This window comes from Pteronotus mesoamericanus, unplaced genomic scaffold (assembly GCF_021234165.1).
Source record: "Pteronotus mesoamericanus isolate MK-2021 breed Mesoamerican mustached bat unplaced genomic scaffold, CSHL_Meso_final scaffold_85, whole genome shotgun sequence".
Taxonomy (NCBI): domain Eukaryota; kingdom Metazoa; phylum Chordata; class Mammalia; order Chiroptera; family Mormoopidae; genus Pteronotus; species Pteronotus mesoamericanus.
In genome coordinates, this window is record NW_026555329.1 from 6,120,054 (window position 1) to 6,136,592 (window position 16,539).

Genomic DNA, 16,539 nt, shown 5'->3' on the forward strand with positions numbered 1-16,539 from the left:
TGCCCAGGTCAGGAATCGCAGCAGCGATGCTCTGGTTCGCAGGCCAGCACTCAATCCACTGAGCCACACCAGCCAGGGCCTCATTGGGTTTTATAAATGTTAATCTCACTTCACAGTTCATCTGGGAGAGTAAAGGTACAAATTGTTAAGTAAATGTAGAAAAGGAGTATTACAAAACTATAGCAATCAAATCAGCATGGTACTGACATAAAAACAGACACACATCAATGGAATAGAATACAGAGTCCAGAAATAAACCCATGTCTATACTGGTCCATTAATTTATGAAAAAGGAGGAAAGAATATTCAATGGGGTAAAGATAATCTCTTCAATAAATGATGTTGGAAAATTGGACAAATACATGGGAAAGAATGACACTGGATCTGGACCACTTTCTTACACCATATATAAGAATAAACTTAAAATAAATCAAAGACTTAAATGTAAGACTTGAAACAATAAAACTCCTATTAGGATGGTTATCATAATTAATCAACAAACAAGTGTCAGTGAGGATGTGGACAAAACGGAACCTTGTGCACTACTGATGGGACAGTAAATTATAGAACAATGATATGCCCCAGCATTGCCACTTCTTGCCATTTACCCAGAGAAACACAAAACACTAATTCAAAAAGATATATGAACCCCTCTGTTCATTGCAGCTTTATCTACAATGGCCAAAATATAGAAGTAACCAAAGTGTCCATCAGTAGACAAAGGCTAAAGCTGTGGTACATACATATAATGGAATACGCCTCAGCCATAAAAAAAAAAGAATGAAATCTTGACATTTGCAACAACATGGATGAACTTAGAGGGTATTACGCTAAGTGAAGTAAGTCAGACAGAAAAAGACAAATACTGTATGATTTCACTTATATGTAAAATCTAAAAACAAAGTAAATGGACAAACAAAACAGAAACAAATACATAAAACAAACTGATGGTTGCCAGATGGGAGGGGGCTGGGAAGGATGGGTAAAAATGGTGAAGAGATTAAGATGTTCCAATTCAGCGATAAAAACACAGTCATGGGATTTGGAATCTAAAGAAAAATATAAATGAACAAACAACAGAAAGTCTCGTATATACAGAGAACAGACTGATGGCTGCCAGAGGCAGGGCGGCCACTGAGGGGCTGGGAAGAAATGCGATGGGTTGAGAAGTACAGATTGGCAGTTACAAAATCAGTCCCGGGGATGTAAAGTGCAGCATAGGAAACATGGTCAATCATATTGTGGTAACTATGTATGTGCCACATGGGTACTTGAAATATCAGGGGGAACATTTTATAAAGTATATTATTTTTCTATCCGCTATGCTGTACGCCTGAAGCTAATACAAAATCATATTTAATGTGAACTGTAATTGAAAAAAATGTTTTAATTAAAAAGAAAATAAAAAGGAAAATAAATAAACAATAAACTCCTAGGGGTGTTTGCTAAACAAAACAAATTAAAAAAAAGTCATAGGGATGTAAAGTAGAGCATAGGGAATATAGCCAATAGTATTGTAGTAGCTATGTATGATGTCAGACAGGGATTAGACTTCTCAGGATGATTACTTTGTAAGGTATATAAATGTCTAACTATTGTGTTGTACACCTGAAAGTAATATAATACTTATACCAACTATAATTGAAAAAATAAAACAAAAATTTTAATATAGAAAAGGAAAAGGATATTGCTTTATGAGATTCCAGAATATACTGTAAAGCTACAATAAACAAAGCAAAGTGGTGTTTGAGCAAGCATAGATAAACAGATTTATGGAACATAATAGAGTCCAAAATACAATGCCAATATTTAGGCATTCAATATATGAGATAGGTAGCATTTCCAATTAGTGGAGAAAGGAAAGATTATATAATAAATGGCATTGAAATCCTTTGGGGGAAAACATAGAAAAGCCACCTTATACTATACACAACAATCCAGGGCTAAATATTAACAATATTATAAATTAAAGAAAATAAAAGATAATATTTTCACAATGGTGGAGCAGGGAAATAACTTCTTAAAAAGCCTTAAGACACAAAAGCCATAAAGGAAAAAAATCAGATAAATTTTTATACATAGAAATGTAAAACAAAAGTCATTGTAAACAAAGTTAGAATTATAGTGAACTGGCAACATGTAAAACAGACAAGGACATTATGAACATATAAATATTATAAAGTGCTCTTGCAAATCGGTAAAAAATAATAACCAATATGAAATTTGGCAAAGGGTATAAATGGATAAAGTTTTATACCAATAGTAATTTAGATTAAAGTACATTTGAGCTAAATAGTTCAGTCTATACACCAAATTCTTGAAATCATTTGATTTTTTTTTCCCTCCGTGGGAGGGAGCCTTCTAATCAAAAAAGCAGAGAGAGGTAGAGAAAACAGTGAGAGATGTGAAAAAATTTTTAATTCTGAATATGTACATCGTATATCTACATATACATGAAGGAAACTGGAAGGAAATACATCAACATGTTTTCAGTAGTTGTCTATAGGTAATATTACTAATATACTTCTTACTTTCTTCACATGGCTCTGAATTTTTAAATTCTGTACAATAAACATATACTTCTTACATGATCAGAAATAAATCTCTCAGACAGACAGACAGACACATACATAACACACCTAAATAGAGACAGATAGGTAAGGCAGACAGCCATCTGAAATCTTGGGGAAGAATGAGGGGCTGCTGCATTTACCAAGTGTTCTTCCCTCTACAACCTCAGACAGCCAGGAAGGGAGGCAAGAAAGAAAAGTCCTGGAGTTAAGTCAGTAGGAGAGAAGATGAAAGCACTAGTTGCAGGGTAGAGTTACGTAAGAAAAGACACATATACAAATGTGAAGGAGAGAAGGCATTTGACATTTATTCATTGGTTTATTTCAGGCAATCCAAGGACTCACATCTGATCATCATTAACGGGAAAGGCCCTGAGGGATTCACGGGTCATGTTTTGCATGCCAACAGGTTCTCACTGCCCTGCATTTCAAATGGGAACTGGCTCTGCGTGGTGAGCATGGGTAATGGGCTGGCAATTTCACATCATTTAGCTTGACCTGACAGGTGTGCTCACCAAGCCTTGCAACACATTTAGCTTCCCACGTTGCCCAGCTCGGAACAGACGCAAAGGAAATATCAGCTCATCAGAAATCCTGAGTCTTTAGTACATGCTGGTAAATATCACTCTATATAAAACTAACAGAGCAAATCCGTAATTCTTTTTAAAAATTCCAAGGATTGGGATATATATCATATATATATTATCTCATATATATCTCATATATATAATATATATATGAGAGGCAGTATGGGAGCTGGTTTTACATGCGCACACACATAAAAGAAGTTGCCCTTTTCTAGCCAAAAGGTGACCAATTTTTATGCCATGTTATTTCACCCTCAGGGTAAAGTGCTGACCACTAACCCTTCTCATGATGCAACAGACAAAGTGGCAAGGTCAAGAAAGGTCAGGACTATTTGTGGGAGATATCCTATTCCTCCTTAGTAGTAAAAAGCAAAACAAAACAAAAAAACCCCAAAAGCCCTCCTACTCATTTTAGTAGGGAAGGGACCAATTTGTTTATTTAATTTGCAATCCTATGACAATGGGGGGCAGGGATGACTCGTCCCTTTGGATGACTCCAAAATGAATTCTAGCTTGCACTGAGGTCAACTAAAAAACGAGACTAGGAAGAAGACTAGACATGAACAGAGATGACTAGGAAACTGATATCTGTTCTGGTAAGCCTGTCCTAGCATAGATCAAAGGAAACATGTAGGAGAAGGCTGAGGATTTAACAACTTAAAAATGGAAAACTTCTGTCCATTAATCTGTTCTACATGACCATTAGTAACTTCAAGGAGAAAAACATAAAATTATCTCAGTAGATGCTGAAAAGAATTTAATAGGTAGAGACGTCCTTGACAAGATATATACCCTGAGGCAAAAGCCAATGTAAGACAGAATGGTGAAACGTTAGAAACATCTTCATTAATGCAAAAATCAAAATTCTCACTATTGCCATTAATTATTTAACACTCTTCTGTAGATTTACCAGTGCAATGAAGGATAAGAGCAGATAAATAAACTTTTAGGAAAGACAAAAAACTACCTGTGGGCTACATGATATCAAGCACCTTAGAGAAACTATCAGGGAGGCAGTAAGGCAGCTAGTTATAAATAAGAAATCAACACCTCTCCTATACACAAACAATCCACCATCAAAAAAACCTTATGGAAAAATATTCCTTCTATAAAAGAAAAGATTTTTTTTTATCATAAAGATTAAATTCTAATATAAAGTTAGCATTCAACATTTCAATAAAAATTAAAATGCAATGTGTTTAGAATTTAACAAAATGATTCTGATGTTTATCCAGACATGTAAACATGTGAGAACAACAAAAACTAGACAAAGAGCAAGTAGATATTAGATGTAAAAAACTATAATAAAACTTTAATAATTTACAAAATACCAGGCTGAGATCAATAGTAGAGAAACATATTAAGAAAAAAGAACAGAGGATCTAGAAATAGACCCAAATAATATGGCTATTTAGTGTGTAATAAATAATAATGGTACTTTTAAACACTAAGGAAGAAATATATGGTGATGAGATAAAAAGAGATCTTTTTTGGAAAAAATAACCTGAAACTTACCGGCTTACTTTTTACCACATATTCACTTCTCCAGGCTCCCTGGTGGGTAGAGGTAGCATGTGACATGTTTATGATCCATAAGACATGAGTTGAGGGGTTCGGGGGAAGCTCTAGTTTCCCCAAGTCTCCCTTCTGCCTGGAGTGTAGACCCCACTGCATTCACCCCGAGAACATAGGCAGGAAGCCCCCAGATGAGCACAGGCAGGCAAGAGGCGGGAGCGCACCGCGTGTAAGGGGATTGCTGAGCGCGTCCGGACTCGGCAAACAGGGAAGGTTTCAGGGACTATTCTTAGATATTCTCTTATTTGTTACCCAATTGAGTTCCAACGACTTCTAGTGAAGAGTCTTAGAATCTTGAAGAGGAAAACACTCTCCTAAATTTTTAAGAAACCCCCAAATCCATTATGGAAAATGCTGATTAATCTAACATAAAAACTGTTTAAAACTTTAAAACAAAATAGAAACAGACTAATAGAGGACAGCCCAACAGCTGTCATGGGTGGGGGTGGGGGGCGGGGGGGGGTTGAAGGGCTGGGTGAAAAAGTGAACGGATTAAGCAAAAAACAAAACAAAACTTTTAAAAACTTTAAAGTTATAAACAAACATGTACCATATATTCATTGAAAAGGCAAGTGATAGACTAGAAACTATATGAGACAAATACATAAGAGTAATTAATGTGCACAGAACTCATAAACAAAACCATATACAATTCAGTGGAAAAGTTGGCTTTTTATGACTTAACCTCAGAAGCTACTCTGTACCACTCTGCCATACTGCACTCTATCAGCTGAAGCCGTCACAAGCCCACCCAGATTCAAGGAGAAAGGTCCTGGACCCCACCTGTGAGTAAGAAAAGCATCAAAGAATCAGCCGGCACATTTTAAAATCTCTACAAGCTGTAACTTTTAAATCTAGCAATTCCCCTTCTAAAAATTTATTCTGCAGAAGCAAGCAAAATTTTGTGTAAAAGATGTATGTAAAGAATGCTCATGTTAGCATTATTTTTAACGATGGTTCTCAAAATGTCAGCATGGCTCAGATTTGCCCAGAGGTCTTATTAGAACAAAAGTTGCTGGGTCCACTCAGAGTTTCTGATTCAATAGGTCCTGGTGGGAGGGGCTGGAGGATTTGCATGTTTAGAAAGTTTCTAGGTGATGCTGATTATGTTGCTCTGGGGACCGGACTTTGACAGTCAGTGATTGATAACATTGCCTCCTCAAATTCTATTACTGTACTTGTTTTTCCATTTCATGAAGAAAATTTGATCCAAATATATCACGATGGAACAGGGAGAAATCCCTGGCCTTGTTACAACCTGGCAAACATATTCTTAGTCACACTTTTGATGGAGAGCAAACTCTTTGGGCAACTACACCATAAATTCTGCTCTTCTAACCTCAGCCCACAATTGCTCAGTAGGATTAATGCGGCATTTGACATAGCAGGGTGGGAGGGAAACTTACAATTACCCTGTACCCTCAGAGGTATATTCCTGGCCAACGTCACTGCCTTGTCCCCTTTCCTGTGTACCCCAGGCTCTATCACATCCTGGAACCTGTCACTAACTTGACAGGTGGGCAGTACTAAAAGTAGCAAAGTAGTAACTCTTCTAGGCTGCTAGCCATTTTTATACTAGGAAGCCTGAATTTTCCTTAAATTGGCTTCCTGCCTTGAGTTTGGAGGCGTTTCTTGTTTTGTTTCTTGATCTTTACTGCTGATGTTATTGGGTTCTATTATATTTCAATAAGCTACACTGCAGCATAGAGTAGCCTATGGGGAAGAACTTGGGGTTGAGCCTCAGATCATCTAAGCAATACACCTAAGTTACATGCCCTGACACAATTCACTTCCTTCTTCAAACCTCTCCGACTGCTCCCTTAATGATTTACAGGCCTGTTACTTCATCCCAATATACTTTCCCAGCCTGATCCACCCTGTTCTCCCAATAGGAATTCTACGTTCCAGTCACTTGGAGCTATCTTGCGTTTCTCCTAATATGTACTCTGCAGTCCACCCTTATTCTTATATAAATGCTATTTCCTCTTCCTGAAAGTTCTTCCTCGCCCCATTCCTTCCCCATGAATTGCAGTCCACGCTTGACACACGGCACAGCCCCTCCTCTGGGAGGGCCACCGCCTTCAGGGAGGACACTGAGCTCCTCTGCACCCCACGGCACTGTTTGCCTTGGACCTGAACTACAATCATTTGTGAGGGCTCTTATCTCCTATAGGGGTGTCAGCTCCTCAAGGACAGAGACCACGTGCAGTTCCAGCGAGCAATGCACAGCCTGTTCAGGCAATGCTTTGTAGGAGCTCAGCATCACGCGAAAGTTGGGGAAGGTGCACTCTCCACACCTGGGTGTGTAGAAACCCAAATGTCCTTTCACAGCGAATGAGTGGATGTCTTTACAAAATGAATATCCAAAATTCAAACTCATGATATAAACCCTGAAATAGAACCACAGCAGAGTTCCAACAGCAAGTGTTAAATAATATGCAGATAAAGCGAGTGTTTCTTACTTTGAGCTGTAGTTGCACCCTGGCCAGAAAGAATTGCCAACAATTTTCTCTGGAGTCCACCATCCCCAGAACACGAACTTCATTACGAATTCCAGAAATAATCTTGTCCACATCTTCATCGCTGAAGAGATCTGGGACGTCTCCTGCCCCCAAAGGAATGAGGAGAATTACTGAAAGACCGTCACAATTTAAATTTTAGATATGATTTCTTAATGCTTGAAATGCTTTACAACACAAAGGTCAGCTTAAATAACAAAGGAAGACTTTGAAGTCAGAAATGCCTTTTTTTTTTTTTTTTTGCATTTACAAGACTTGTGACACATTAAACTCACACACATAGAAATAACATTTACTCCTTCTAAGGTCCCTTCAAGGCGCCTCACATCTGTAAGCACACTAAGAAAGCAATACACCTCAAATTAGGTAGGTTTATAGGTTTCTCCCCAAAGACTGCCCCAGCAAACATCTCGAAGACAAATTATCTCTCTTTAAAGTTCACCGAGACTACAGATAATTTGTCATTGGGGAAGATCTTTCAAGAAATGTGTTGGTTTAATCACCTGATGCCAGCAAGTCATTAATCAGCACGAGGAAGCTCTCATCTAGAACCTGGGCATCTGTCAGCAGGAACACAGTGGGCATGTTCTTGGCTCCAGTTCTGATGTACAAATTGGCAAGGTCTACCTGTAAGGAAAGGAAGCCATCATTCATGTTTTGTTAAAATGCTGACGCGACGTTGGGAGGATGTGCGCGAGGGCTGGGAGGAACTGAGTGACCGCATGAGAGCTGCCTCGTGTCCTCTCTGTCTGCTGACATGTTCTTTCCTCTCCGCGACCCTGTTATCGGGGCAAACAGCATGGCATCACCTCCGCTGCTGGTGGATGAGTGTCATGTTTGTGGTCTAATGGGGCACAGGGATGAAAACAAGCTGCTGCTGACTGACTCCTTTCTGATACAGTAGAAATGACTTCGGCGATGCCTTTGTCAAGCAGTGCAGTGAAAGGAAGTCTCTGCTCCTTTTGAGGACTAGTTCATTGGAAACACTTGTTGGCTATTTTTTTAGTTTTGTTTAGTAATACTGAAAGTACATGCTTTTTGGGGGGGCGGGGGTTAAAATAGCATTTGCCACAAACTCTAAGTCCTATTTTGTAAGTACAATTGTGAATAAGAAGCAAAATTTTAAACACATGAGCTTCTTGAATGTATCTCCACTGTATTTTATTGTCATAACCTTATCCAAAGTGGAAGGAATCTATTTGCACTTGTAAAAATGGTATTTTTTCATCTGTCATACAGGAATATTAAGAATGTTGACTGTTGGGTGTGGTCAATGCAAAGGAAGCAAGTATTTAATAAAATATTTTCTGAGCCAGATCTACAGCCTTAAGTACCTATAGACATTTATAGAAATTCACTATGAGTAATTTGACCATGAAGGAAAAACAACCAAAGGTAATTAAACCCTCTAAAGAGCATCGCCTGCCCCCATGGTGGGGGAGGTCTTGGACAAATCTGGGAGTCGGAGCTGCCATGCGTGCCCCCGCTTCTGCTTCAACCTCCAGCCAAGAGAGGAGGAGGGCCCATTACTTCTATTCACCCGAAGTTCTTGTATTCCAAAGCCTTGCGTCAGAGTGATCTGGAAGACGTCCAGGCTGCAGATGTAGGCTGCCAGCCGGGACAGGCTCTGCTTGCCACTGCCGCCCACTCCGATCAGGAGGGCATGACCCTGCGGGGTCCGGAGGATTCGGCTGATGCGGCACCTGGTGAGAGAAAGTGCACCCACTGCAGCAGGAAGCCTGAGACTGTAGCTGCTTTAGTTTTTATTTTTATTTTTTTTAAATCCTCACCTGAGGATTGACTCTAGAGAGGAAGGGAGGGGGAGAGAGAGAAACATCAACCGGCTGCCTCTCAAAAGTGTCCCAACTAGGGATCAAACTCACAAACTAGATTTGTGCCCTGACAGGGGATTGAACCCACAACCTTTTGGTGTACGGGGTGACACTCAACCACCTGAGCCACCTGGCCAGGGCTGGCTGGGTATTTTTTTCTTTTTTTTTTTTTTTTAAGATAAATATTTGAACACTAGATTCCAATTTTTATTTTAAACCTTTAGTTCTTATTTCTGTTTTCCCATCAAAAGTGCTGCTTGCATCTACCCTCGCAACATTTGCCTAACAAACTGTCCTCTGCCACTGGCATCTTGGCCTCTCTTATTGCTTCATCACACTCCACCAAAGCTCAAGAAAGCAAGCACATACAGGTCTTTTATCAAGGCTTCAAATTTGTTTGATTAGCAAATAAGATCCTAAACTTCACAGCAGCATCCAGGTATGACAGCACCAAAAGGAGAAGGTCTTTGTGCTAGAAACATTCGTTATAGAATTAATTTGGAAAGAATGGATTTGTTTAGACCAGTGAACATCACACATGTGATTGACTTCATGCAAATTAAACAAGCGCCTCTCTGCGATTCTTCCTTTGCACTGAAGCTCTCCCTAGGCCTCACACACTCTAGAAAATGTATTAAAATCATTCAGAATGACAGAGTTATATTTCCAGCAAGGCCAGCAAATCCCTTGTTTTACATTATCCAAGAGATCCTGAATGCTTAAGCTGCTGATATAATTGCTATGTTTTAAAACAGAAATAAATTAGCTTTAATGTGATCAAAATATGGTTTTGGCTGAAGAAAGATGTTATAATTATGTTTTGGATACTAAGAACAGCAACAAAACAAAATACAAACATGTGGATACACAAATGCAAAAACACTGGACACCATGGTGTTGAATCTAGGTTGCTTTTCTTGAATGAATTGAAACTTCAGGCCCTGAAGGAGGCACATAGATGGCTTTTTAAAGAGCACTTTTTGAAAAAAATGAAGTCAGGCTCAGGTCACTTACACTAGGGCCAGCATGTGTGAGCATTCCCTGAAAACCTTCAGTAACTGGAAAAGGCATGTTATTTCTACAACCTCAGCCATCCCCTGGCATTTCACTTGACATGAGCTCACAATAAAACCCCCTTGGGAAAGCCATAAAATGATTCTCACACAAGTGAACCCTCAAGCTACAAACCCGTGTTCTCATTTCATGTTAATGTACGCTTAGAGCCTTGTACCTCACAAGCTTCCCTACACAGCAAAGTCCCTTTCTGCAACACTCAGGGACAGGCTCTGAAATCATCTTCTAGCTCAGAATTCCTGCTCAAAGAAACAGCCTTCCCTTCGGGCCGCTGAGAACTCCGTGCTGGAGGACGGCATGGGAAGGCTCGCATGGTGCCTCCGGGAGGCCGCTTTCCCCGAGCCATGGCCCTCAGACACAGTCAGTGTAGACTAGCCCGGCCAGAAACAGCCTTGCCAGCAATCCACTTACTGCCACGTCGCAGAGTCTGACTAAAACTGTGTGATCGAGGGTTACCACTGCAAAGGAATCAAGAAGACCATCAATACTTAGCATGCTTCTAATAATTGATGACGAGGAGGCCTCCAAAGTTTTTCTTAGGCACTTTGGCTAAACATTTTAAAGAGCAACACTTTTAAAAATGGAATCCCCCACATTTTTTTGTCCGTTCGGATTTCCTTTCTTGCACACTCATTCTGGACTTATTTTTAATTGTGAATTCATTATTTTAATCTTTGTCCAAGTACCACTCACTAAAAAGGCCAGTGTTTTTCATTAAACCCCCTCAAATTCGTATATGAAAGTTGAACCCACAGTACCTCAGAACATAAGCTATATGGAAACAGAAGTAATTGGTTATGATGATATCATTCTACAGTAAAGTAGCCCCTTATCCAATGCAGCTGGTATCCTTGTAAAAGGGAGGAATTTGGACACAGACATGCAAAGGGATGATGCCATGTGAGTATTGGAGTTGGGCTTCCACAAGGAACTACCAGAAGCTTGGAGAGAGTTCTGGCCCTTCTGGCACACCTTGATTTCAGCCTTCTGGCCTCCAGGACTGCGAGACAATAAACATCTACTTTCCTGTCAGAGCAGTTGGAGCAAATGGACACAGCCAGTGAGACATGACAGTGACCGGGGACAGCACTGGCTGTAAAGGTGCAATCGATGGCATCCCACACAGCAGCCGCCAGACGAGCTGCCAGGCTATTCCACAAAGCACGTCACTCCCAGGCTAAAGTCTGTCTGAAAGCTTCTCATGGGACGTAAAGCCAAAACTCCTTCCTCTGGTCACAAGGAAGTACTCCACGTAAATACGGCCCGTTCGTGCCACCTGTCCTTGCCACAGATGCATACTCTGTCCTCCTCATCTTCCCTGCATGCTGCAGCCATGAAGACCCTCTCTCTGTTTCTGAACATTCAGCCTTCGGGCCACAAGCAACCTGCCCTCACCTGGAATGTTCTTCCTCCAGGCCGATCCTTGCCTAGCTCCTGCTTCCCGTTTCCATCTCACCTTTAACATCAGCTTCACACATAGATACCCACTTCCTCCCAGTTCCTTTGGGAGTCCACATATTTCATTTCCAGGAACCAAACTATCTTATTTCTCAGTGTGACACATCACCTTCTGACATTTTGCTGCTTATTTGGTCATGTCCTTATAAATGTCCGTAAGAATCACAGACATGTCAATGAAGAGACTGCACTATTTGCTGCTCCATCCCCAGTACCTACAATGGCATCAGACAGCAGGGCCCTACAGATGGTCATATGGTCAGCACACTGCCTGAGCCGCCCAGTCTAGGAGGTGAGCGAGAGCCATGCCAGTCAAGCTCTACACTGGGACGTGGGCCTTTTCCTCACTGTCTGCCACCAAGCAAACGCCCCCTTCCCCCTTCTTTCCTAATTTGCACAAAACACTGAATAGCCTGGCAAAGTTCCTGTTTGGCACTCAGTAGGCACTCAATAAACATGCTTAATCAGTGAAAATCAGCTTCAGTCCACCCTGTCTCTGCCACTTAATGACTTCATGACTTTCAATGAGTCACCTGTCTTCTTCTTTCTTAATATTTTACCTAATGGGGCTGCAATGACATAAAATTGGAATTACAGCTGTGATGACACTTCAAAAAGAGGTGTCTCTGTGTAAGACATTATTTAGATTGTGACAGTTTATAGAGAGACACTATAGTTTGATACTGGATGGCAAACAATAGATAAGAGCTGGTAGTTCAGAGGGCTGAACATGATCTACTGAAAAAAGGACAATTGTGGATACCCAGCCATTTCTGCATTGTACAAAAAGCATCCAAACCACTTAACTCACACGTGTTGCATGGCGTCTTCAAATAAAACAAGGTGCATGGCAGCATTTAGTTCATTGTAGTTGTCTAATGCCTCTGTAAGAATTGTCTTCAGCACCTCCCAGTCCTTCACTGGCATATAACATGGGTCATCCCCACCACGAGGGCAATGGCAATAGATGAGGGGCTGTTGAAGCAGAACATGACTTTCTGCACCCTGCAGCAGGAGGAAGAGAAAAGTATGGCCATGCCAGCCATCCGGAACGATCCATCTAGAGGCAGAGAGGCCCATGAAGGGAAAAGCTTGCAGATCGATCCACAGATGGAATGTTCCCAAGTACAGAACAATTACATTCTGGGATCACAGCTCTTTGAGCAAGACAAGCATTTATACAATTTATTCCCATTCAGATCTAACCTCCCATCCATATTCAACACCAATTAGTGCCAGAGTGAACAGTGACCTCTAACATTCATACACTTACTTCAAAGTACTTATATGCAGTTTCCAGCATTTTTTTCTGAAACAAATCACAATCCTTGGTGTCTATCAGTTTGTCTCCATAGACACGAGAAGATTCATGAAGCCACAGGCATATTAAATCATTTGAACCTTTCAAAAATTCAGGAGAGGCAAATAAAATCCCCTATAAGGCAAGAATGGGAAAAATTAAAAATTCAGAAGGCGATTACATTCAGAGATAATATTTTCTTTTAACATTTTAACTATGTGCTGAATTTAGCAATTGATTGAGTTAAAAGAAACATTATAAATAATAGTACATATATATTAGTTTTACTGTGTAATAAGCAACATTTTGAAAATTTACTACCATTACATTCATTTTTAGTATTGCAGCTAAGACAGTATTTTAAGAGCCAGCACAGAAAGTAAACACTGCATCTGAGAACTTGTGCCTATTAAGTCTTCCAACAGATTAAGTTTCCAAAACCATAGTATACACAACACAACATAAAAGTCACATGATCATGTTTTTATTCTCAAATCTTTAAAAAAAAGGTTTTTAAAAGATTTTATTTATTTATTTTTAAAGAGAGGGGAAAGGAAGAAGAAAGAGAGGGAGAAACACATCAATGTGTGAGAGATGCATGTGTCGGTTGCTTCGTGTCCTGACTGGGAATTGAACCTGCAACCTTTTGGTTCACAAACCAGAGCTCAATCCACTGAGCCATACCAGCTAGGGCTCTTTTGGTATTAATTCATCTAACTCTTTCATCTCACAGATGAAGACTATGAGACCAAAGTAAATTGTCTGAATTCACACTTTGTGAGTACCAACAACAAAGCATTTTGACTCTCGCCCTCCCTCAACACTGCCTGCTCTTCAGTGTCTTGGACTCATACAGGCCCCGTCCTCATGGAAAGGATCAGGTTGCCTTGGACTCTCAGGAGGACACACACCAAGAGCTGTTGCAGAGAATTAGCTGCAAAAAGGCTGAACGAGTATTTGGGAATGTCAGGTGCCGCTGACAGACGGGATATGAATGGAGAGCAGGCAAGCTTCCCATCCCACATCACCTATGGCCTTCCTTCCCTTTTCTTCTAGGATAAAAATTCTGCTTTTAAACAACAGGCAGGTGCTAGGAATACAAAGATAAAAGGGAATGGTCCACATTCTTAGGAAATTGTTGTCTACTGCAGTGCTATACTTCTGAGACAGCTGTGGAGTGATTTAGGAAAGAGGGTTAAAAAGTAAGAAGAAACAGCCCTGACCGGTGTGGCTCAGTTGGTTGGGTGTTATCCTGCAAAGCAAAAGGTCACCTGTTCAATTCCCAGGCAGGGCACGAGCCTGGGTTGTGGATTTGATCCCTGGGCATGTACAGGAGGCAACTGATCAATGATTCTCTCACATCAATGTTTCTCTCCCTCTCTTTCTACCTCCCTTTCCGTCTCTAAAAAAATAAATAAAATCTAAAAAAGGATATATAAAGAAACAAAAATCACCAAGTACGAAGAAAGAAATCCCACGAAGTTTCTATATCTAACCTGTTTACTGCCTCTCTCACAAAAGAACTTTAAGCCATACCTAACTTTCTCACTACACTTACTATATAGGATAGACAACATTAGTTGGATTTTTAAATAATCCCAGGCTTTCAATTGCCTCTTTGGAATTTCCTTTCTAAATCAAACACATAAACACTGTCCTTTTACGAGGTAAGCAAGGTGTCAATGTCAAACCAAAATAATCTAGCAATTTAAGAAACTGTAATTTCCCTGGTTGTATGTTTAAAAATCACATCAAATAAATATAAAAAATGACAAATTATCCCTTACACTTGGCACAAAGCGAAGCAGTCAAATATTTCCATGGGATGAATGAAATAGGGAGTTCAGACTTCTACCCTTGCTTTTGCTGCTAAGTCTCCAAAGGACCTAAGAGCGACAACCACTCCCATTGATAAAAGGGAATAACAAACCCACCACACTTACTTCCCAAAAACACATGTGGTATGAAATGAAAGAATACATACGAAGTACACAGCAGGGTTTCAAACTAAGCGCTATGACTGAATGCCATTAATATTACTAGAATCATTCCTCCAAGCAAGACGCATGCCAGAGAGCCATCGAGGTACCTGGAAGATGTTCGATAGGTCTCTCAGGTTGAAGAGGTAGTGGAATCTAACAGCCGTGGGTAAAAAGTGATGGGTCATCATCTGATGGACCGCGATTGCTGCCTGTATCAGTGTGGGGCCACTCCTGAGGACTGAGGGACCAAACGCTTGCTGCTGGAAATGGAAACTAAGGATTTGGCTATAGATGGTGTTCAGCGCGTCCAAGGATGGAAAGTTGAAGGCGAACACTGTGAAATGTCTCTGAAAGGAAAAACACATAGAAGAATTGCAAAAAATAGAGATTACAATGGTACCAATAGATTTTTTTTTTAAAGCCTTATTTTTGTCATTCCTTTCTGTATCCCTGCTCATTGGCATTTAGCTTCATAGCGCCATCCACTCTAGCCCTGGGCCTGGGCCTGGCTGTATGACTTCATTGGGCCAACAGAATGGCATGTGATGGTCACTGTCAGAGGCTCGCATGTTTCCACATGCTCTTTTAAGGTCCTACCTTTGCCATACATTGTACAAGCTGCTAATGGATGAGGGACTTGTGAAGCAGGGTCACGTTGCCCCAGTAACTCCAGCCAGAGTCCCCCTAGATTAGCTGACAGAGAGTAAGGCCCAGACGTGTGAATGAGCCCAGCCAAGATCATCGGTCACCCGGCCTAGCCCCAGCTGACTCCAGGTAAGTGAGGAAGCAACACTCCCTGCTGTACGCTGTCGTTATACATATGCTGTTGATGGCGATGAGTATTATTAAAAAGTGTATATGCACACAAAAGCATGCATGTAAGTATTTACAGCAGTATATTCACAACTGCCCAAATGTGGAAACAACCAAGGTGCCCTTCCACAGGCGACTGGATACACAAACTAGGCCCATCCCTGCAATGACTATGATTCAGTGATTTAAAAAAGAAAGAAGCTATCAAGCCATGAAAAAATATGGAGGAACCTTAAGTGCACATTTAAGCTAAGTGAAAGAAACCAATCTGACAAGGCTACATACTATAGGTTTCTGCCCATACGACATTCTGGAAAAGGCAAACTATGTAGACACTGACAGGATCCAGTGGTTGCCAGGGATTCAGGAGGGATGAGGGAGGGATGAATAGGAGGGACACAGAGGGTTTTAGGGCAGTAGAACTACTCTGTATGATACTTTAAGGGTGGATACCCACCACTATTCATTTGTCAAAACACATAGAATGTACAACATGAAGAACGAACCCTCATGTAAACTCTGGACTTCAGTTAACAATAGCTTACCAGTACTGGCTTATCGACCGTAATAAATGCACGCACTTGTGCAGGATATTTGTAGTAGGGCAAAATGAGGCCGGGAGAGGGAAGGGGTATGTGGGAACTCTGTACTGTCAGTTAAGCTGCTGAGGAAGCCTGTAACCTAAAACTGCTCTAAAAAAAATAAACTCTATTAATTTTTGAAAGCTTACATGATTAACCAAATGTCCAATAGCAGCTCCAATTTGTACTCAAAAGCACAAAGGACCAAGACCTGCAATGTCTGAGTATTATATTTAGGGATTAATGGA

General features: G+C 40.6%; 1 protein-coding gene across 2 annotated transcripts in view; it reads right to left on the bottom strand.

The window, feature by feature from the left end:
- The window catches only part of DNAH11 (dynein axonemal heavy chain 11), a 251,134-nt gene that overhangs the window by 101,249 nt on the left and 133,346 nt on the right, over positions 1-16,539 (bottom strand). Inside the window, exons 49-54 of one of the 2 annotated variants that reach the window (XM_054564603.1) lie at positions 15,005-15,244; positions 12,889-13,050; positions 12,427-12,620; positions 8,792-8,954; positions 7,755-7,878; positions 7,195-7,337 (exon numbers count right to left, since the gene is read on the bottom strand). In XM_054564603.1, the coding sequence (XP_054420578.1) occupies positions 7,195-7,337; positions 7,755-7,878; positions 8,792-8,954; positions 12,427-12,620; positions 12,889-13,050; positions 15,005-15,244 (1,026 nt within the window). Of the gene's footprint in view, positions 1-7,194; positions 7,365-7,754; positions 7,879-8,791; positions 8,955-12,426; positions 12,621-12,888; positions 13,051-15,004; positions 15,245-16,539 lie in introns of both variants that reach the window. The other variant, XM_054564601.1, reaches the window with a different exon arrangement.